Below are 23,944 nucleotides of genomic sequence, written 5' to 3'. Positions count from 1 at the left end.
GGGTCCTAATGGGGTCCCCATGGATTTCTACAAATTGTAGGTGGACCTGTGGGCTCTTGTTATTTGCCAACTATATGAATGTCGCGTGCAAGAGCGGCATCCTCCAGTCATGGTGTGCAGCCATTATTATGACCATTTTTTAAAAACGTGAGAGGGATCCCCCAAGCTGCTATAGACCTATCTCTTTAATAGACTTCATGGTCAAAGTCATTGGCAGGGTTGTACTCTATAGACTTATGTCCTGGTCCTCAGAGAATCGTATCATTTCTGAGGTTCAGTGCAGCTTCTGATCAGGTTTGGGTACTCAAGACCAATATCTCAATTTACATTTGTTAATCAACAAATATACTATATTTCGTGGGGTTGGTGTCGAGCCGCCAAAGTTTACAGAGTACTTCCAGGAGTTGTACGCCCAATAGTCTACGCTAGAACAAAAACATATAGTTGATTTTATTCAGGCTAAACCTCCCAGATTTTTATCTGAAACAGCCCTTGCACAGCTGATCACTGAAGAATTATTGGTGCCTATGGCGGTGCTGTGGCCTGGAAAGGTCCCGGATCCCAACAGCTTCCTGGTCAAATTTTTTAAAACCCATGTGCCACAAATGGGTAAACATTTTTTGGGGCAATGCATCCAGCGCTCAATGTCTCGCGGCACCCGCCATGTTGTCGACATGCTGAAATTGGCTTTTTTCCTAAGCGAGGCAGCCCGCCGGATGCACATTCATCCTACTGTCCCATTTTGCTTCTAAACCTTTAGGTAAAACACTTGGCCAAAACCTTGGCTAATAGGTGGACGAAACATATGCCCGCCCTGTTCCATTCTGATCAAGCTGGCTTTGTGCCTTGCCGAGCCACACGCCACAATGTTCGACACGTCCGCAATGATCTGGCCTTGACGGACCGACTTGGGTGGCTGGCGGTGATACTTCTAGACGACATAGACAAGACTTTTGACTCAGTAAGCAGGGGATACCTCTTTAAGTTACTGTGACTCAATCTGGGACCGCGATTCCTTTCCAATTTTTGTTTGCTGTACACTGATCTCACCGATTCAGTTTGGGTCGTGAGTGATGTCTCTGCTCCTTTTCCAATATGTTGGCCCAGGGGTGCCCACCGTCTACCCTGCTGTTTGCCCTAACCATGGAGCCTCTGGCTGCTTAGGTCAGGATTGACACCCAGGTGTGAGGATTTGAATGGTCTGTAGAGCTGTCTGACAAAATAGCCCTGTATGCTGATGTCTTGTTCCTCTCAGACCTGGCGTACTCGGGCCCCACATATTACAAATTAGTCAGGTTTTGGTGAGACCTTCAGGTTATATATAAATGTGGGGAAGTTCTGTATTATTCCCCGTTGGTGAGACGGCTCGAGGCATAAGGTGGGTGTCGGACTTGACATTGGCTACCCATAGGTTCAAGTGTTTGTGGGTGTTTGTCTCTCCAGACTCGAGTGTCTTGTGGACCCAAAATATGACCCCATTATTATCGTGAGTTAAAGAAGTGAAGGCATGATCCCCATTGCTGCTGTCCTTATTTGGCAGATCTGCCATTTTCAAAATGGTCTCTTAGCCTCGTATGGTATATCAACCTCAGTACCATCCCTATGCTTACCCTCCAGTGTGGTTCCAACAAATCAATGTGGTAGTGTGTCATTTTTATGAGGCGGAGGAGCCTTGAGCATAGCCTTTCGTACTTGTTTTCAGTCAACGTATTGAGAAGGCATTGCTGCCCCTGACGTACAATGCTATTATGCGGTCCAGATTATTAATGATCGGTAGTATAGTCCTCCGGAGGATCCAGCCTATGCCACAGAGCTATGGGCAATGGGTGACACTTCTGTGCTTGCCTTTCCATATAGCAGGAGGGATATGGCATTGCTTCCCCCAGCTACCAAGATAGTGAGCACTATAAGGAGACAGTCCTTCCCTATTATTGGGTGGTGGAGGAGACTTAGCAGAAGACACCGTTGTGGCAGGGCATTTACCTTTAGCAGGTGACCCAGTTGAGGGGGTGTCACAAATGGGACACCATTGGTGTTTCCACGCTAGGTGCTTTCATGCAAGGCACAGTGCTTAAATCATTTCAGGAGATGCAAACTGAATATCGGCTGCACCGTAGCCAGTTTTATAAATACCTACAGTTGTGATATGCCATATCCCCTTACCTGGGAGACCTTCAAGAGCTGCCAGAATTTAGCCCATTTGATGGTAAGTTATTGATGGAGACCTTGAAACCCATAAGATTAGCAAGATTTTTCAATTCTTGGCTACGAATAGCTAGACTAAGCTACCGGCCCTAGACAATGTGCAGGTTCATGTGTTCTTCTTGTTCATGGGATTTTCTATCTTGATGTCTTATGTACGTATACGAGTCACCCTGGGGCCTGAACAGTGCAGCAGGGAAGGTACTCTGCTGGTGGCTCTGCGCTGGAGCTGCTGAAAATTCCCCTGGGCGAAGGCAAGTGCCATGAGCCCAGCAGAGGACGGGACCAGCACCAGAAGCTAGTGGGCAGGCCCAAGCTCACCTCATTGGAGGGAGAGCTGTGAAATCAATCTCCAGAATACAGACACCAGGAGACCTGAAGAAAATATTCTGGTGAAATACCTTGCCACCAGGAGTAAAACAACACCAGAATCATGAGAATCGGTCCAGCAAGCCAGAGAAAACCAAGGTAAAAGTTCAATCTCCAGGGGACCAGGCGTAAAACAGAACACATAGTGGTCCACGGCAATCTTTACCCCTTGGGACGGCCATGCCCAGAGGTCAACGCACAAACAGCGTAGCATACCTCCCCTCAACTATTCCAGTTGCTCCCAGCCGCCCCCATCTCCCGGGTAGTCAACGCAAGGATACGAGCAATGCCGCACTAGGCAGCATGTGACTGGACCCTGGGGGACTCCCAGTTCCCTGGAGACTGACGAACTAAGCCAAAAGACTCCCGGGGCAGACAGGAGTCTGAGACCGAGACGGGTACTTGCCCTATTGCCTGTGTCTGGAGGGGGCTTACACAGCCTATCAGCTGTAACTGTCTGTTCCTCACAAGGACAAGAAAGAACTCCTGGCTCTTGTATATTCCCAATGGGATTGGGCCAGGCACGAGAGAGCCGGTCACGGCTTTGTGGCTGCCTTCTTGGCCCACCAGAAGAATTGGACATGAGTGCCAGCCCGGGCCTGATGCCTAAATGTGTGGTGGGCCACTAATACAACTTGCAAAGCCTGAGACACATGAGGGTGTCATAAGCCCCCATGAGGGGCTAGAGATTTCTGTATTTGTTTTCTGTGATTCCCCAGAGAGGGCAAGGGAGCCACAGGCAGCTTCTGAAGAGCTGCTCGGGCTGCCCGTTCCCCTAATGTTATGTTTATGTCCCCGGGAGAGTTTGATTGTAGTTTCAAACACTCCTGTAGCTTTGTATTTTGCCCAAATACCCTTGCGGTTTGTTAAGTCAAAGAAAGTCTCAGGCGTGCATTAAATTTAAATTGTAATGCTTTAATGGCAACAACAAAATTGACAATGAAATGTTATGTCTTAATCAAGGTCATGGGACTGGTTTATTGGCTAACAAAGTTAGTAGTCTAACCGCACCAGTACGTTTGACCACCCACATCATTGCTTGCAATACCCCGTATGTATTCCTGTGGTAATTCCAAGATTTTCTTAACACGCACCTTTTGTCAAGATTCTTCTGATGAAATAAATGTTCAGGTGGAAAAACATCGCAGTCGATTTTACTTATTAATTTTTAACCCCGATGTGACAGCTAACCCCTGTTAACAGTGGGTAATCCATTGATGAGATTACCTCCCAAATTGGGAATCAGCTCCGTATTGGTCTCAGAATGATGGCATGTTTTCTAATGTGATGGGAGGCTGTTACAGGAAACCTGAAAATTGTATAATCTGTCGCAAAATAATTTTTTAGGATAGGACAGGGTCTAACTGGGACAAAAAAGAGGGCCGAGTATAAAAAGGGGCCCACATTAGCAAATCAGGTAACTTAAAAAGTAGCCTCTCTTTCAAATCGTGCCAGTTTTGAATTTATAAAGGCACTCTGTGCAGGTATTTTGCAAGGTATGGGGGAGGCTGCATGCATCTGTGCACTCTGCAGGCAATGTTCGTGGCAATGTCAGAGAAATCAACTGAAAAACCGGGCCAACAGGCCTAGAAACAGACAAAATAACCTGTCCACACCAGGACCGGCTCCAGTAATTTTTATTTGGGTGGGCCAAGGGTGCACATTGGGTGTGCCACTGCGGGCTCAATTTGTCGCATATATGTCTAGGCAGGCCTGCTTCAGGGCCCTCCTTTATCTCTTCTTAGTCTTACAAGGTCCAGTAAAACGCACTCTTTTCCAAATCTCTTCCTAAATATTATCACTCTCAAAAAGTGTTTTTTCCATGTAATGTTCCTTTGATGGGAAGAGGTTTCTGAGGTGGGAGTATCAGGCAAGTGACACTTCTCGGGCTCCCTCTGTGAGAGCCTTCAGGGAGAATCCCTCTTCATTACTACCTCCACCTGAACACGGACTCTGCAACGCACTCCCTTACAGGCTTGACTATCCACTACTCCTCTCCAGTGCACCTTATCGCACAGCTGATCTGTGCCCCCAGCCCCATATCAGCAAACACAACAATGATGGACAGAATATGGATCAATGTCACACATTCACCCCAGTCCAAAGATCTGGGCCCTAATCCATCGTTTTTCCACTCCACACCACCCTGGGTTAGACAATGGCGATATGCAAATCAGCGCTGACCCTGTGCCCCATGGGAACAGTCCAGTCCAAACTACAAAAGCCATGTCCTTCCCAGAACGGAAACAAGCATCCGAGGACCGGCCCGGTTTCGAGGTAACACCTCTCTTCAGCCCGGCTAGCTTGATTCCAGTGGTGTGGAGTGCCTGGGACTCACGTCTGAGCATCCCCAGTACACTTAGAGCGGTAACTGCAAACACAACAATGATGGACAGAATGTGGATCAATGTCACACATTCACCCCAGTCCAAAGATCTGGGCCCAAATCCATCGTTTTTCCACTCCACACCACCCTGGGTTAGACAATGGCGATATGCAAATCAGCGCTGACCCTGTGCCCCATGGGAACAGTCCAGTCCGAACTACAAAAGCCATGTCCTTCCCAGAACGGAAACAAGCATCCGAGGACCGGCCCGGTTTCGAGGTAACACCTGTCTTCAGCCCGGCTAGCTTGATTCCAGTGGTGTGGAGTGCCTGGGACTCACGTCTGGACTCCGGTCCTCGGATGCTTGTTTCCGTTCTGGGAAGGACATGGCTTTTGTAGTTCGGACTGGACTGTTCCCATGGGGCACAGGGTCAGCGCTGATTTGCATATCGCCATTGTCTAACCCAGGGTGGTGTGGAGTGGAAAAACGATGGATTTGGGCCCAGATCTTTGGACTGGGGTGAATGTGTGACATTGATCCACATTCTGTCCATCATTGTTGTGTTTGCAGTTACCGCTCTAAGTGTACTGGGGATGCTCAGACGTGAGTCCCAGGCACTCCGCACCACTGGAATCAAGCTAGCCGGGCTGAAGAGAGGTGTTACCTCGAAACCGGGCCGGTCCTCGGATGCTTGTTTCCGTTCTGGGAAGGACATGGCTTTTTTAGTTCGGACTGGACTGTTCCAATGGGGCACAGGGTCAGCGCTGATTTGCATATCGCCATTGTCTAACCAGGGTGGTGTGGAGTGGAAAAACGATGGATTTGGGCCCAGATCTTTGGACTGGGGTGAATGTGTGACATTGATCCACATTCTGTCCATCATTGTTGTGTTTGCAGTCCCAGCCCCATATCAGGCACCATCAGGCTCCACTTTAATTTTTCCCGGTAAAAACATTAATAAAATCACCTCAAACTTAAAACATTGAATATAGCATTAAATATAATTAGCATGCACTTTAAAGTATGTCCACAGGAGCCCTTATGACCCGACTGCTAATTAAAAAACAGACGGGCCATGACAGATGCAAAAGTTTTTTTTGGCGCCTAACCAATAACCTCTTTCGCCGTAAATACCTTTACTACCACCTTCCAACAGTGGCCCTCATCCCTCCATGCCCCCGCCCCCCATTTGACCTCCTCGGATTCCCTCACTGCCACATGCCACAAGTGCCCCTCCTCTCCCATAGTCCCTTCCTCTTATGACCGCTCCTGGGATTCCCTCACTGCCACCCTCCACCAGAGCCCCTCATCTTTCTGTAGCCCCTCCCCCTTATGATCTCCTCCTCAGACTCCCTTCCTACCACCCTCCACCAGTGCCCCTCATCTCTCCCTAGCTCCCCCCTCCCCCTCATGACCTCCTCTTCGGATTCCCTCACTGCCACCCTCCACCAGCGCCCCTCATCTCTCTGTAGCCCATCCCCCTCATGACCTCCTCCTTAGACTCCCTCACTACCACCCTCTACCAGTGCCCCTCATCTCTCCCTAGCTTCCCCCTCCACCCCATGACCTCTTCCTCAGATTCTCTCACTGCCACCCTCCATCAGTGGCCCTCATCGCTCCATAGCCCCTCCCACTATCTCCTCCTCGGATTCCCTCACTGCCACCCTCCAACAGTGCCCGTCATCTTTACATAGCCCCTCTCTCATATCCATTTCATTTGTTGTATAGCGCTACTCATATCAGTGTAGGGTGTCACAGTACTTTACACCACACACACATTATACAGAGACCATGAATCATACAAGTATGTAAATCAGCCTATAGGGAATGCCATATAAGCCAATGAGGATTACAAGGTGTATGAATCGCATGTCATCCTTACTGGTGGGCAGTATATTTTAAGCAGGTTTGGTCTGGGGAAACACAACCTTAGGATTTAAAGAGTATTCCGTGGGGGTCAGCTTTACTGATAAAAATGTATATCTGCTCAAACATACTCATTTTAGCAACCTTAGAATAATGAAAGACTGGGGAAGTTCTAACTATATCACAAAACAAAAAAAGCGAAGTTCTAACTATACCATTCATGTTTGTATGCAGCTCTTTAATGACATTTCATTGGTCACTGTCCTATGTTAGGATTGTAACTTCTGAACTGCAAGTAAAACAAGGATCTCTGTGACAAAGGCAGTAACCCACTGAGCTATCCATATAAAATACAGTTCATCTGCATTTAAAAACGACTAACCGACAAATGATTGCTCTCCAGCAGGATCTTTAATCACCAGCGTTATCTGGGCATTTTGTATTGTCTTGTTGTCCTGCATCAGCCATGATAATGATACAAACTGCTTAAATTAAGCACACACGAAGTATGTGTCCTGCAGGTCCTGTGCAGATTTTAAAAAGGGAAAAGTTTAGTAACGCATTCTCTTACCTACTCCATATGTCAAACTTTGTGTCACAGCCTGATGTGATAAGCCACTGCAGGACTCAGGAAATATGAATAGGAATAAACAAACTTCTTTTCTCCTGCGCTGCATAGAAATATCCACACAGCAGAACAGTAGACAAAGGTTACCATTGTCAAAGAAAGGATTTGTCGCCTTTCGCCATGTGGAGATGAAGGGGTGAAAAAATAAACAAAGCCTCTTTAAATGGTCTTATAAAGACCTGTGAAGTACTCGGGTGCGGCTCCATAATCTCTAAAACTGTCTGCGTGCGCCCGAGAAACTGTCGCGGCCCAGGCGCACACACACGTTGGGTAGGGTTGAAGCACTTTGGGCCCAATGGCGTTGCGCGTCTGCCTTCAAGCCCTCACTGCGAGGGCCAACGCTCCTGTTGGGGTGGGCCGGGCTCATGTTTGGTTGGGCCTGGCCCACCCACTCGAACCGGGCCTGGTCCACACTGACCTGTCAGGCCAGCATGATTGTCCAGTAGGCCAGTCCAACCCTGGCTTAGGACCATCCTCACTAGGTTCTGTGAATTATTTGTTTCTTTACGTATTATTGGTAACATGTAAGTCCGCATATAAAATAAATGTTCTTTTTTCTTACTTCACACAGGCTACAGTGCCACGTTGTTGGAAGTAGTAAACCTGCCTCTTTGCTCCTGAAAGAGAATGTGAACAGCCCTGCAAAAACAAATGAAGACATATATTTCAAGGTAAAGTAGTGGTTCTCTGATCATAACATTCGTCTCCGCGAACGTTTGATTTCAGCTGCAGGGTTCGTTCCCTGTCGCAAGGAGCAATCGATGCAGATATGATCACTGTGAAGGTGTTTTGACTCCTTGCGAAAGTACATTTGCTTGCCTGTATTTGAACCACGTTCTCAATTACTGTGTTCCCCAGACAAGCAGAAGAACAATATTGCTTTGCAACCTTTGATCCCAGTGAATTTCTGTGGTGAACTCCATTCATTTCTTTCATTAATTTGCTGGTGTTCAAGTGCTTCGATCTCATTAGAAGAAGGTGTGTTTTGTAGGCCTAAGTCATTAATAGTAATTGCCTCCATCTACATAATGCTGGATGGATGAGACTTCCTTAACATAAAGTAATTCAGGTTAACAAGGGGCATGGTAAATTGGCTTCTCTTCTAGTTGGTCTGTCCTTGCTAATTAGCAATTAAAACCGGGGTTGAAGGTAAACTGTCTGGGATTTATTCGCTGCTGCATAAAAACAATGAAAAATGTTAATCTTGTTTGTGGTTCCTACACATATCCCTTCCGCATCAATCGAATATATTTTTTTAAAGCAAGCATTTCACTACAAAACGATTCCTCCTTGGACTTTTTTAGTTTAATGGCTTTTTCTTCTTTTTCTTCTTGTTTCACAAAGATATACAGCCAGATTCATCAACGGAAATTCGGCTCGCAAAGGGCCAGATTCGCATTTGGGATTCATCATCCCAAATGCAAAAATCGCAAATTGCGTAATCGCTAAATTGCGAGGAATTGCATTTTAGGAATCTCTATTTGAGATTCCGTAAATGCAATTCATGAACCATTTTAGAATTGCGAAATCGCAAGTTTTGGCCGCTATTTACCGCGAAGTCTGACTTCGTGGTAAACAGCGAAAACTAAGAAAAATGCACTTTAGTGCATTTTTCTAAGTTGGATGTTACACACACACATGTCCTTTGGACATGTGTGTGCGCAACACTAGTGTAAATCACCATTTCAGGGGTGCTACAGGGTGTCCTTTGGACACCCCTGGCACACTTGAAATCGCATCCTTATTTGCGATTAGCAAATTGCTAATCGCAAATAAGGAATGACTCCCCATGCATTCCTATGGGCCTTTAGGCATGGGGAGTCATTCCTTATTTGCGATTAGCAATTTGCTAATCGCAAATAAGGAAGCTGTAGAAATCGCAATTATTTTTTTATTTCTACATGAATCCCGTTTTGCGAGTCTTTAATAGCGATTCCTTAATAATCGCTATTAAGGACTCGCAAAACGGGACATTGATGAATCTGGCCGTTAGTATAGAAACCTGGGGCTGGGGTCCGCCTCGCTTCACAAGCTGAGATTACCACTGTATATTTTCATAATTTAATAGCATAGCTTTATGCCTTACGTTCACCTTATCCCTATCAATGTCTACTTTGCTTAATCTAATGTGTTCAGTTTAGTTCAGCCAACACTATTCATGAGGGAAGGGGTGAGTGGTGAGAAAGGAGTACATTTGGTTGTAAAAGTGTGGCACCGAACCTCTAGATATCTATGCCTCATACTATTTTGTTGAGATAATTTGTTTTTGATTGCGATTGATAAAAATCAAACTGAAATCTCGATTAGAAGATACAGCTAGCTTTGTGTGGCTTAGTTATTTCCGAGCTAAGGACAACAGGCATCTTCAACAGGTAACGGTCACTGGACACTCTGTTGGAGGGATTCTGCAAAGTCACATAACTATGCTTAGGGTCATGGAAACTTAGTAGGCAGGGACTGAATCATCCTGCCACCTGAGTACCCGGGAGCCTGGGGACCAACTTGCTATATTGTCTCACTTGCCCTCCTACTCACTCACAGAGGACCAAGTGATTGGACACCCCAGAACACAACAGTCCCGACCCTCTCTGGAATCGTAGTTGCCGGACACACCCTTTCACTCGCACTCTTATACTCGTCCACAATAAGATCTCAGAGACACGAGAAAAGTTTAAAATGTTTATTTTAACTATCATGCTCTAGTATGCAGTATAGGTGCCACAACAAGTAGAAAAATGCCTGACACAAGTACGGTCATCATAGCAAGTAGTCCATAAATCATAAAAGGAGCTGTCATTTTATATGACAGTGTTGCTAACCTCCCTCCACTCCCTAAGATCGCTGGTTGTTAGCAGCAGACCCCGTGCCTCAGTCTATAGATGGAAGATCTACATCACAGGTGCTGACACTCTCCCCTCCCTGGAAAGATCCCTCTCCAAGTGTGTGTGTTGCCTATTAGTGTATACCTATATGACCAAAGTACGTTTCCAAACTGCTGCATCTTCATGTTTTGTGTAGGTGCTAGGGTCTCAACAGAATAAGAAGGGGCATTGTTGTTTGACGGTGTCTGCAATGTTCTGACTAAATTCCAGGAAAAAACAAAACTCACAAACAGCATGTTCTATATGAAAGTTGCAGCTTGGCACAAAGCAAAATAAGTTTGTGTAGTAACATGCGCAAAGCAGAAGACAGTCTGCAACGGGCTAATGCTAACATAGGGAAAACGACAATGGCTGCATGGGCCATGGGACAACTCCTCCGCCATCCCATCGCTATTGTACCCTTCTGAGTCTTGGTGTGGAGAGTGCTCAACATATTCTGGCATTTTAAATAAAGCAAAATAGTTCAAATTCTTATGGTACCTTTCAACACTCTGTACTCCCTCTGTGCTGGCCACTTTCTTTCTACACAGAGGCATCCACCTTATGCATGAATAGACTCATGGGAGGTACATTCTGTGTTGATTACGTTAGCTTTTCTATTCTGACTGTATATAGGGCACTTCAATTTTTGAGAGGCGCATGGCTTAAACATTTGATCCAGAACCATCTTTCTTGTACCTGGCAGGTATGGGGAAACCATCAGGTGTGTCTCTGTCTTCATCATAGTTCTCAAGCTTGCTACGACTTGTATTTTATGTAGTGCCTTAGATGTTTTTCTTACCTGTATAGTGCATCACAGTTCTGCCAACGTGAGAACCGACTGAAGGGGGAAGATGTAGAGGGGAAGCTGAAAGAAATTAGGTAGAGAATATGAGGAGCAAGCAGTACAAAAGGGCTGAGTAAAAGCACATTTTGACCTAGAAAATGCCCTGTAAAATACCTGAATCAAAGTTGGTACATTTAAAAGGGATGCCTAGGAATGAAGGGGAGAGCTCATTAGATAGCTACTTTTTTTTTTACTGTTCTCGTGTTGTGAAAAGAGAACCCACAGTAAATGTAACAGAGTTACGGGGCACTCCTTGAACACCCATTCTTCACACTTTTTTGCCCTCTATTACTCACTTTAGTACATGGTGCTACAGAAACTGCTCCTGTATTGGCTCCATGTGGATCTTTTGACTATGAGTGACTCAGTAAGTCAATTGATGTTAGTCAAGTTATGCGATTCTAGATTCAAGCCATCCTGTACCAAGTCCTCTGTGTCTGGATTACGAGCCTTCCTATCTGTCCGCTCAAAAACCTTTTATACTTCATAGAAGGAAAGTTGTTATAAACTGTTAGATTTGCCTATCTGGGTCCTATTTATTTTGGGAAAACACTGCTTTATACAGATTATTTTCTCATGCACCTTGCCATTCTCCCAATTGCAAAAATGTTCTAACACTGCAGGTAACTACCAATCTCGGGCTGCAGGATTTATGAAGCTAGAGTATCCCTGTGGCCTACCTGTTGCTGCTCACAACCATCTGCTATTACTTTCCAAACAGGTATTTATGTCTGAATCCTATTGAGTTAAGATTGACAAGGCAACTTTGCCTACCCTTCTGGAAGCACTGATGGTTTAGTTGATATTGGTCTGCCCAGGATGATTCCATGCATCAGTCCGCTCTAAAACGCTTTCTGACTGAACAGTTCACCTTCGCCTTTGACATTGCTAGAGTACTTGGGTGAATTTAAGACAGTACATCCTCCGAAGAGAGTTTGCTGTTGACCTGTCACTCTATCTTTGCCCTGTCCACTTACCACCCTGTGTCTTAGACCCATTAGGACTCAACTGACTAAATTGTATTCCTTAGTTGTTGGAATGTGAGACCACCTTCTACTGATAGTTTGATCTCTCTTAGTAACAAACCTTCAGGTTTTGTTAGATTATCCAGAAGGAGTGTTCTAGAGCTACCCTCATCCTTGTAAATACGTCTGATCAGTTTGGAAATGTTATTGTGCACCTAGCTTCATCTTGCATCTCCTCTAATTCCTATTTACTACTGCAAGTCTTTCTTTATCATGCAGTCTTTTCCACACATGCCTTTACCAGGCATCTTTTTTTACCACGCAGATGATGCCTTGAACATGCATGGTAAGTATAGTTAAGGTAAATATATATTAAGTAAAATAGTTTCTAAAGGGAGAGATAATTTTAGGGTTATGGGGTGGGTCATGGTAAAGGAAGGTAAGGATGATTTTAAAGTTCAGGGAGGGTAAGGGTAAAGAACGGTAAGGGTAATTTTACGGTTTTGGATGGGTAGATGCAAATAGTGTTAAGGGTATTTTATGATAAAAGGACAAAACTTTCATTTTAGGATTTTGAGGTTGGTAGAGGTAAGGGTAATTTTAGGGTCCTGTGGAGGGTAATGGTAAAGGGAGGTATGGGTAATTTCTGATAGATCCTACTAGCTGCATATTACGCACCTTTTGAATATTCCACAGACATCAGACTGGATATAAAAACTTTCTACCAGTACTTCTGTGGCTTTGCACTGATGCCATTCCACTCTGGAAATGACATGCTCAGCCTATATATATGGGCTACTCCCCACGCTGAAGTCAGTTCCTTTCTTTCCATGCCACCAGACACAGATCCAGCGTTCCACCTCATCTCGTGGAGATTCAATTTACCTATTCAAAATAGTAAAACTGTGTGCAAAGGAAATGTTACCTCCCAAAATGATTGTTTTTTAAACCTTGTAGGGGCAAACAAATGTCTGTGACAGACCCTCATAAGGCTTGCCTTTGGTACCTTGGGTCGAGTCACGACTCAAAGGCTAAAGAGCTTAAGTGTCAACTTGAAGGCTTTCCAAGACTGCAAACCAAAACTATATTGCAAAGCACCAGAAGCCTTAGTGATGGGGACTGTTCTAAGTTGAAGGTTCAATCATGGTCCACTTCCAGAAGTCACAAGAGTCATTACAGGCATCAGTCTTCGTCTCAAAGATGTTTGGTATGTCAAAGAAAAAGCACAAGTAATGTAAGCTAGACTTCTGGCACGCTCACTCTCCTGATGCATCACCGTACTGCTTGATCTCACTCCCAAAGTTGGTCAACGTCTAAGCATATCCTGCAACTTGTTGCAGCACAACCTGTGTTTCTGGTGCCATCCCCCATGCCAAAACAAATTGAAAAGTACTGCAAGGCCTTGCTCTGACTCTTCAGGCCCTTGCGGACTCACTTTGGTATGCCCTCAGACCCCGCAGAGCTGAGAGGCCATCAGTCCGGAATACGTCTGGCAAGTTCGCTCTCTGCTAGAAGAAGATTCAACCACACTCCAGTTACGTGTTCAGTGTGAAATAATGAAACCTACAGTTTATCAGTGTAATCAGTGTGTGCTGCTTTGAGTAAGGATCTGTCCGTGTCCAAAAACATAAATTACAAATCCTGGTGTGCAACAACATGCACACCTTTCGCAAAGCACACTACTTCAAGACCCATAGATTTCTAACAAATTCTGTGTGTTATCAAGATTATATAGAAAAAACTCATCGCAAAATTATCATGACATTTTGGTCAAACGTTTATAGATAACATGGGTATAACATTATCATGATATACATAAGCATGTCAATGTTGCGTCACCTCCCTGTGTTTTTTCTTTTTCATTTAACCTACACTTCATGATTAAACTGTTAAAACAAGCTGCTTAACACTCCGTCAAGATAAGCCTGAAGGCTGCTCTCCACAGCTACCACATTGAGAACTTTCCATTGTTATCAAACACCACTAAAATCACCATAAGGGTTGCCTGGATCAGTGCAAGGTGCACTACTTTACTACCATATACTTAGCCAGCCTCCTACAGGCCCCCATGGATCCAGTCATGGATCAGAACCGGTACCAATCATGCCATTTTGACCTATGCTGATGCTCCCAGCCTCAACCAGCCACGCTTGCCCATTGTGATTCCCGAATTTGACACCGAGTTGCATCGACCAGTGCAGATTCTGGTGCTGACAGGACCCCGTGTCCTAGCCCTGTTCCGAACGGTTGGTTCTCAGGGAGGAATGGGAGGGTTTGCTGCACCCTTTAGAATATCAGCCTTGTGATCAGGATATGGACTGGTGTGAGGAACAGCATGATGCAAGGGGACTGGCTACGTCTCCAGATACTGGCATGCTTTCTCCCTCTACTGTGGCTACTGAAGAGGGTGCTGTATACACAGTGGCAGTGTGGTGGGGGTGCTTGAGGTCCTCGACCTTCAGTTGCCTTCTGTGGCAGTCAAGACCAACATCTTGACAGAGGTGCTACAACCCGGAGTCTCCTCCTCTGAACCCCTACTCCCGTTCAGTGAAGCCCTCACTGACATCCTTCTGGGGACCTGGTCCAAACCCAGCACATGGGCTCCTGTGAATAGGACGATTGCCCGCCACCACCTCCCCATTCCTGGGGACCCAAATTTCCTCACCCACCATCCTACCCCGCAGAGCTTGGTTGTCCAAGTCTCCACTTCCCATGGCACACTAGCAGCCCCTGGACAGGGAATCCAAGAGGCTGGACTGTTTGGGAAAGAAAATATTTTCTTTCGCCAACTTTGCCTTGCGGTCAGTGAACAATGCGTGCTTATTGGACCGTTACTCCCACAATCTGTGGGAAACTTGTGCAAGTGCTGCCACATGTTGCGGAGGAGACCCAGGCCATTCCATCCCAAGCAGTCACAGACTGAAGAGACGCAGCGAGGTACCCTTTAAGCTGTGGATTTGGATATGACCGACTGACTAGGCAGAGCTTTTTCGACAGTGGCCCTCAGACGCCACGCCTGGCTGAGAATGGCTGGCTTTTCTGGAGTCGTCCAAGCTACCCTAATGGACATGCCCTTCGATAGCACCTGTCTCATCAGAGACGAGGCAGATTTTGCGCTGGAGCACTTTAAGGACTCGCGGGCTGTGCCAACATTTTGGCCCTGTCTGCTGCCCCTCGTCATTCCCAGTCTGTCTTTAGTGGCCATTGAAGGGATTTTCAAACTGACCACCCTATCCCAACCACCGAGACGCGCAAGCTTCCCAGCTTCTGCTTGGAGGAGTGTGCGGTTCCTACCGGCCTCATGGGTCGGGTAGCCAGCGGTCTGATCTTGCCACCATCCCTGGCAGCTGTGGCCTCCAAACCTTCCTATTCTTTCTCTTGTAGATCATGGGTGTTAGACCTGGCACCATTGGCGTGGGTCTCCCTTCTATTTTTACTGTTGCCTCATGTGTTTTTGCTGGTGTTAGATGCTTTGGGCACTGTGCCACTGCTGTCCAGTGCCACTGTGCGAGTGCTCCCTACTGTGAATTGATGTATTGATCAGTGGTTCCATGATTGGATGTTTGGTTTACTTCTCAGACCCTAGTACAGTGCACTGAGTGTGCCCAGGGCGTGTAAATCCAAATGCCGCTAGTGGGCTTGCAGCACTGATTGTGCCACCCACAGAAGCGGCCTTGTAAAATGTGTCTAAGGTCTGCCATTGCAGAGCCTGCGTGCAGTCTGTTATTGTCATGCTGACTGGGCATGTGCACCCACTTGCCAGACCCTAAACCGTCCCTTTTCTTCATATTAGTCACCCCTATGGTAGGCCCAAGGGCAGGGTGCATTGTAAGTATAAGGTAGGACAAGCCCTGATGTGTGCGGCATGTCCTAATAGTGAGTGACAGCCATTTTTGTTTTTCACTATTGCAAGGCTACCTGTTCTCCAATGGCCAGAATGGGCTGCTGGATTGTTACATGTTTATAATCCTAGCAGACTCAGAGAACCTGGTAGAAATTTGAGTTTAGTATGCCTGGACTCAGAATAATAAAATACATCTTTTAGTGAAGTTTATTTTATTATTCTGTGTTTGCAAATATCACTTTTAGAAAGTAGGTATTTGCTGGCCATACCATTTGAGCCTGCCTCTGCGAGGATCGTGTAATTCTTTGTCTGGTTTTGTGAGTGACGGGGCTGGGGGATTTCAAGAGACAGGCTGGGGCAGCCCGGTGGTGAATAGGGAGATCTGCATCTAGATGGGAGGGAGGAGTTGCACCTGGGACCTGAATAGGGTTGGGCCTTCCCACTACAATGCTGGCTCCACCTCCTGTGGTGCGTCTGATGTCTCTGCCGTGCACACTGAAAGAAGAGAAGGAAGACTGTCAACAAAGTGCTCCAGGACTGTACTTGCCTTCCACAATGCTGGCTCCACCTCCTGTGGGGCGTCTGATGTGCCTGCCCTGCGCTGTGAAAGGAAAGGAGAAGTCCTGTAAACAAAGTGCTCAATAACTGGTTTTGACTAGGCAGAGGCCTCTCTGCCTTCAGAGAACAAAGAGAAAAGTAGTGTAAATATTGGGAACCAGACCCAAGGACTTTAGATCACTTCTGGGAACAAGACAACCCTTTTGCCAAGGAGAAGAACAGGAGTTCTGCAGGAGTTTGGACTGCCCCTCTGCCAGTGTGCTGTTTGCTGGGTTGGCCTGCCCTGCTTTGTTTGTTGCCAAGGAAAAGGAGAAGGAACTTTTTAAGGACTTTCATCATCTTACAGAATATTCTCCAAGGGCTTGAGTTTGTGCTTGCCTCCTGCTGAAGTCTCAGGGACAAAAGATTTTATCTCCAGATCCCCTCTGAATTTTCTTGCTAGGAATTCTAACTGTAGAAGCCTGCGTGTCGCTGGAAGCGCGACGCAGCAAGAAGAAGTGTGATGCTGCCAAGCTGCCTGCTGTCGCATCACCGGAGAAGCGTGACGCCATCGAGAGGGTCGCCGTCGCATCACCAGAGAAGTGTGTCGCAGGGCCTGTCGCAGCTCCAAAGTACAGAGTCGTCGCAAGGCTGCCAGGGCGTCTACACATCATCGTCGCAGCAAGGGCGCCATCTTCTTGCATCGCATCAGGATTGTCGCATCGCATCGAGGCGCCAATTTGCGCATCGCAACCAGGCTGAGAATCTACGCATCACTCCTGCATCGGTAAGGATCACAACGCATCCCCTACTCTGCACAAGCATTGAGGCACGACGCATCATCTCCCCCGGAGCACTGAACCAACGCATCTCCCTTTGCGAACCTTTTGTTAATTTTTGGGTTACGCATCCAGGTACTTTGTTCAGAACTGTGTCGCATTTATCACCAACTTGAACTAAGTAACTTTTACCATCTTTAAGTAAATCTTAAGTACAGTATTGTGGATTTTAGTCGTTTCTGGTCTTGTGTTAAGTCTATATAAAGAATACTTATTTTTATAAAACCTGTGTTGTGTCCATCTGTAGGGTTTTCACTGATTTGCTGTGTATATTCACAAATGCTTAACACACCGCCTCTGAGATAAGCCTCCCTGCTCGTGCCAAGCTACCAAGGGGGTGAGCAGGGGTTATCTAGGAGTGTACTCCCCTTATCCTGACTTAGAAGTAAGGGTCCCTATTTGGACAAAGGTGAATACCATTGCCAACTAGAGACCCCCAGATCTAACACTCTCCTTTCGACTCCCTGGGTATTCAGAGGGAGAACCTGAATTACAACAGCATCACTAAAAAATGGCTTATTCAAAGTGTCGGGGAGTAAGAAAGAATAGGGGAGCATATTTACTCATCGGCTCCATCATGATTGCTCCCAGTTTACCATTGGCAAAGGAGCATGCTGAGCCTCAGTCAACTGCGCTTAGGGGTCGGGCCCTCTCTTTCGCTGCAGCATGCTTGTCCTCCATCACCCAAGTGCCTCAGTGCCAACTGGAATCCACCATGTGAGCGCAATGAGGACAAAAGTATTGTTTTCTAAGTAATCTGGTCTAAATTTGGACCCACGTCAAAAGAAAATTGAATACAAAGATGGAGCCCTTCAGTCACACAAGCAGAGCAGCAACCCTCCGCACTCCATCAGCATCCCACCATTCCCTAAAACCACTTCATGAATTACTGACAGTCAAAAGTTGACTTAGTGTTGAAAGGGGTAGAAAGGATGCTGACTGTAGGTCACTGAGGAATGACCCTTTGTGGGTGTGATCTAAGGATGCTGAATAAGAAGACTAAGACTCTGTGATTAGATGAAGTAAGACGGGATACCTGGGTGTAAGTGCTTTGTGTAGCATTGGGCAGTGGTACTTTTGGCTGAGGAACAATCACAGATCTAGTGGTCGAATAAGCACCAGTAGTACCTGCATAAAAAAAAAGCATTAGGACTTTTGACATCACCGAGTACTCATGAAAATCTTTCTCATCACATTACATTGTCCAACACTTCGCTTTTCTTAGTTATTATTATTTTGGTTCCTTGCCAATATACCTTGAGACAGCCAAACATCAGTGATAGATTTTGAAACAAATACATCTTGGGTCCAAGCCTAAGTGTCTTTTGTGGAGTAGTCTGACTCGCTAGCTTTAACTTCAGTTAGAGTGCATTGTATGTAGTGACGCTGGTAGCTGTGGTGTGTGTAGTGTTGTCCTGTCCAGACGAAGGCTGTCCAGTGGCTATCCTATATTTTTGTATCTCTTTATTTCATCAGACCTTATTGTTTGTGTGCACTGCAGTTCTTTTGATTACGTTGAAAATTGTTTTGTACACCGTGCAGATTATGTGGGTCTCATTTGACGTTACTTTTCGGGATTTGAACCGACTGCACGTTGGTGGCCCTTTTACCCATTACCTACTCCCTTTCTGTTGAAGCCAGGATTCCTTTTGCCCTTGTCCTAATTGTCCCCACCTTCATAGTCACATCTCCTCACATATTGTAGTGTAGCTCCTATTTTCCCAATAGGCTCTGCGCATTGGAATAGTACCTACAGCAGTAAAGGCCTAGGCCAGACGTTAACTAGGTCTACTACTGTCGAAACTAGACTTAATTTTTGGGTTTGCCAGCTAAGCTCAGAGTTCGCTAGAAACTTTCTCGAATGTTCAAGGAAGGAATTAACTCCCCTGATTAGACAAGAAGGGATTTAGTTTCTGACAACCATAGAACATGACAACTTTGCTCTCCCCTAATCAAGAGTCAATCTCGAGAGTCGTGTGAGCACAAGGCAATTATTTTACTCAGTCAGTACGTGCATTCTTAGTCTCATCAGAATGTAGAGAAAAGGAAGAGACGGGCGTGTTCAATAAAAGATGTTATTTATTGATCAGTCTCTTTTCTCATACAAGAGAAATGGATCGATATTATTGCAATACTTATAGTTAAGTAAAGTGCATACATTAGAAGCAATAGTATAAAATAATACTGTAAAAACATTGATATGGTTTCTGAGCCATATGATGTTTAAAATGATTAAAATATATTTACATACACATATACATTTGACTAAACGTACTCAACTGGTGTTTCTAAATACGCCTACCCCGTGTACCTGACCTAAGTCTAATGCGTGGGCGGGAATAGAAAGTTACAGTTTAGTTTAAGTTTGTTTTTGCCAAGTGAATAACTAAAGAATTCTCTAGGAGGGGTTATTCAGTTCTGTACCTGGAATTTAGGATGAATGAGGAATGGTATCTCTTTCTCTGCTCTCGATATTCCAGGCTGCCTGCGAGGGCTGCCCAGAAGCGCCGGTGCTGGGTCTCTCGGCTTGAGATAGCAGCGCGTCTCTCAGCGCGTCAGGAAGGCGGGGCTGCTGCCTGCGGGGTCTGCTTCTGCTCTCGGCTTCGGCAAGTATGGCTGCTCCGTCTTGTCACCACGCGTGCCTTTGCATAGGGCAAGGTCGGCAATATTTATACCTTAAAGGTGCCGAGATTGACGTAAGGATGGACATAGGTACGTCAATAAAGATGTCATACGACTTGCTCGTTAGCACATTCTTTACTAAAGTTCTCTGTGAAATCAAAACAATGGCCGCACGGATTATCCAGGTTGTCATAGGTTTGATTTGTTATGAGAACGTCGTATGCCTTATCAGGGGCTGGAGGAATATCGCTTGTCTAATTAGATCTCAAGCGTTATGACCTAATCAGATAACACGTTCCTGTGCCGTAGTGTGACTGCGTCAGATAACGGTATCTGCATCATGGGGGATTTCTTGCCTCATGGGCTGACTGTTAGTTAACTAGCTAGTAAGTTTAACCAGAATAGGGTCAGGAATAGGGGGATCGAATCAGAACCTATAGAAATACACGACACCCACTCCACGCTAACTATGGTCATATCTACTAATCTATGCATAGTATAACATAGTACAACATACTATAGAGTATAGTGTATACCTTACCACCCCAAAATACATAAATGCATTTCGAAATTTTCAAATATACTGAAAAATTGCAGTCATATATATTGTATGCACTTAAGCTATGAATTAGATGCAAAAGTGAACACGCATTGTTATGCATTATTGATTGTTGGTATATGAGAAATACACATGAAATGGCTCTTAATATGGCTATACAGAAAAAAAGTCGAAACCATTTCATCACATAAAATATATTGTGAACATACCAGCGGGCAGCTAAAGTCTATATAAAGTCTATAAAGTATCTAAAAAAATAGAAATCTTAGTTCTCTAGGAATAGTTTCTTACTTTAAGCAGAAGATCAGTGTCCCGGGAAAAAATATATAGAAAAATATTTTAGGGGCTTGCTGAAAAAAGTTGCTGTCCGTGAACTGGATTGTAATTGTTCATGTGACTTTATTTTTAAAGTTGAAGGCCGAATTCAGGGAACGCCGTGTGCGAGTTTACTCAAAAGTCTCTATTTCTGTTCCGGAGAGAACATCATATCATTCAGGCTTTCGAAAAAACTGTCAACAGCTTCATGGGAAAGTTCCACTAAGTCGGAAATAGGGGTAACCATGCATTCATGCGCATGATTGTCTCCATTGACATTCTGATTTGCATTGCTGACAGAAGGTCGTACCTGTTCGATGCTGCTTTCATCTTGAACTTCACTACTCTTCAATCGCAGTGGTGAAGATTCCAGGAATGCCGTCATCAGAATTGGCAGCCTTTGAGGGCAGCACAGTGCGTGAACCTTGGTAGGAACCAACAGTGTATCTGCATCCACCGGCGCATCCGATTGTAGCGTCAGACAGGTGTCTAACACGCATTCTTCTCCGCATAGCAGACACCTTAGTACAGGTAAAACACACCTTTGCCACATTGGTCGAAATGATAGAAACCAAGTCATGTTTAGGTCTCTAAGCCGGGATAGTCCCAGGATTTTTGATATCCGGTCCCGGTATCCAATGGCTAGGATCGTATCTTCCATTGTCGCGAGAGTTTGATCTGTGACATGGGTTGCCATAACGAAAAATAAGGACTAGGAATAGGATTCCCGCAATTAGTCCTAGGATCAGGGAAAGTCCGCCAAAAATCGAATGGACGAAGTCTGGAAAAATACCCAGTATGGCTTTGAATGGTGTTAATGCCATCGAAAATACTGTCTTAAATACCTTTGAGACCCTGTGGTATCAGAAATATTTAAGATTTCGCTCAGGATTTCCGCGAAATGTACGGGGGAATTAGTTGATAATAATGTATGTATCTCTGCAGTCGTCCTTGCGACTTGTAGATCATACGTTTCTTTAGATGACGTGAGCCTTGTAGGCGTCTGAAGAAGCACTGTTTTCATTCTGCTTAAAGTGTCTATTCGAATAGAAGTAATTTTCAAACTGGGCCATGCCCTCGCCTCCCTGTCTGGAAAGGAGCTGGGGAACAAAGAACGTCCACAGCACTTGACCTTCGCCGTCGTAGTGACGAGATAAGGAGTCCCGGGCATAAGACTACAGCATCTGCGGTCTACAATAAGAATGTAACTCCCATTATAGAGTCTTTGAAAGAATGGTTCTATTTCAGTTGCAGGTGCGCCTTGCTGGTGACATGAAAGGTTGTATGAATTCCCTTCACAGGCTCCGTGCAAACTAATACCGTTACACAGAAGCGTGCCGCTTAGTGACATAGCACAATTGATGCCACTAAGAAACACTTTCTGTCCTTTGTTACTGATACATGCATGTGAATAGGGCAGGTTCCATGTTGTTTTAAGGTACCCCTTTCCCAATTTCTCGTACATGCCAGCCTGTATATATTTTTGGCAGTATTGAAACCTGAAGGTTGAGATTGGAATATTTATGATTCCGTGGATTATCCATTCACTGACAGGTCGTTCTGACATTGTCAACGGTAATCTTTCTAGTTTTTCAATGCTCAAGATTGTATAATCAGCACCCTTCTGCGCCATACCGATTTGTCTATCAGTAAGGTTAAAGATTTGAAATAGTGACGTTGTGTTGATTAAACGCCAAGGCACGTAGCCTGAACGCAGATTTTGTAACGTCCAGCCAAGCTGTACAATAGAACGCAATTGTGACTGACCATGTTGTAATAACAGTAAGTCTTGCGATAATATATCGATTGCTGAAGACACAATGCTGTCCAATGAAAAAATTCTGGAGGACAGAGTCATTAACCCATTGTCCACTACAGAAAGTGATTTTTCCAAATTAATACGGTCAATTTCCCGTATTCTTTCTGCTGTCTCAATTTGAGTAACCTTCCAGGCCTCATTGTATGCTGCATATACAGAGGCTGCTATGAAACGCTTTTGACGCTGTTTGCGTGGTCCCATTATGAAATCACGCAAGTCAGCACCATCAGTAAGTAAAGTTAGGTGTTGCTTAATTTCAGGCAGTGTGGAAGTTTGTAGCCATTGAAGGCATAATTTGCCCACACTGTAGGTTGTTATTATCCCTGGGTGATGTCTTTGGGGATATCTAGGGTCTGGCCTGTTCATTTTGAAACCCTGTGTTTTATTCAGGAATCTATCTTGACAGTTATTTGTATCTGTGGGCCAGATCAACCATTGTTTCCAATCAGGATGTGTTCTGTTTTGGTTAAGTATATGGTTTATGTCTATTTCTTCATCTGTTTCAGAGTTATTGCTAAACATTGTTGGCTTTGGAATAGACAGGTTATTTAAATCTTTGATTTTGGCTAAGCCAAGACAGGTGGTTTGTTGAACGGTGTCATTTAAAAATATCATTTGTTCTGGGATCATGCAGGCTCTAAACAAAGCTTCTATACCCTGTACTTGCCATTCTTTTGTACCCCAAACACTTTTCAAATCAACATGTTTGTCCCAATAATCAAATCCAAAAGTATTCATTTTTTCAAAGAAAGAATCTGAATATATCAATTTTGTGTTGGTTATCATGGTTTTCATCCCTGTCTTGTTTGACAATTTGTAATAAAATGTTTCAGCATTAGTTATGTTAAAACCTGAAAAATATGAGTATTTGCCATACACGGTTCTAGAGCTCCCTTTTGGAGGTGTAGCACAATGTTCCCATTGATTAAAATTTAAAACATTTCTAGGTTGTGCAGATTTATGCAAGAAATGGTTACCATAATGGTTATAGCAGTACATGCTGTCATAATTTGTAGAACCCTGCAAATAATCATGTTTTGTAAATTTAGCAGACATTACTAAGTCAGACATCATATTATTTATACTTTCAAAGTCCCAATCATCAGCAAATGAGTTTGGTTTTGCAAAGGCACTCAAGGAGATCTTGATTTGGTGTGGATATTTCAGGATCTCGACCGGACCATAAATTTCATAGTCAGTGTTGTCCCAGGCTACCCCACCAGATATTGGAATTGCTGTGAAGTTGGCTGAAGAAAGTTCTGAAGAAAGTTCTCTTTTCTCGACGTGTGAAGATGTGTGTGGTTTGAGGACCAAGTTGATGTTCTGACTTGCTGTGTCCATTTT

At 44.9% G+C, this 23,944-nt stretch overlaps 1 protein-coding gene across 1 annotated transcript in view; it reads left to right on the top strand.

Moving 5' to 3' along the window:
- MOSPD2 (motile sperm domain containing 2) overlaps positions 1-23,944 on the top strand; it is a 474,812-nt gene that overhangs the window by 439,055 nt on the left and 11,813 nt on the right. The window contains exon 14 of the mRNA XM_078657641.1: positions 7,964-8,063. Coding sequence (XP_078513767.1) covers positions 7,964-8,063 — 100 coding nt within the window. The remainder of the gene's footprint in view (positions 1-7,963; positions 8,064-23,944) is intronic.

Source organism: Lissotriton helveticus, chromosome 8 (genome assembly GCF_964261635.1).
Source record: "Lissotriton helveticus chromosome 8, aLisHel1.1, whole genome shotgun sequence".
Lineage (NCBI taxonomy): Eukaryota > Metazoa > Chordata > Amphibia > Caudata > Salamandridae > Lissotriton > Lissotriton helveticus.
This window is presented reverse-complemented; position numbering and strand designations above follow the sequence as displayed.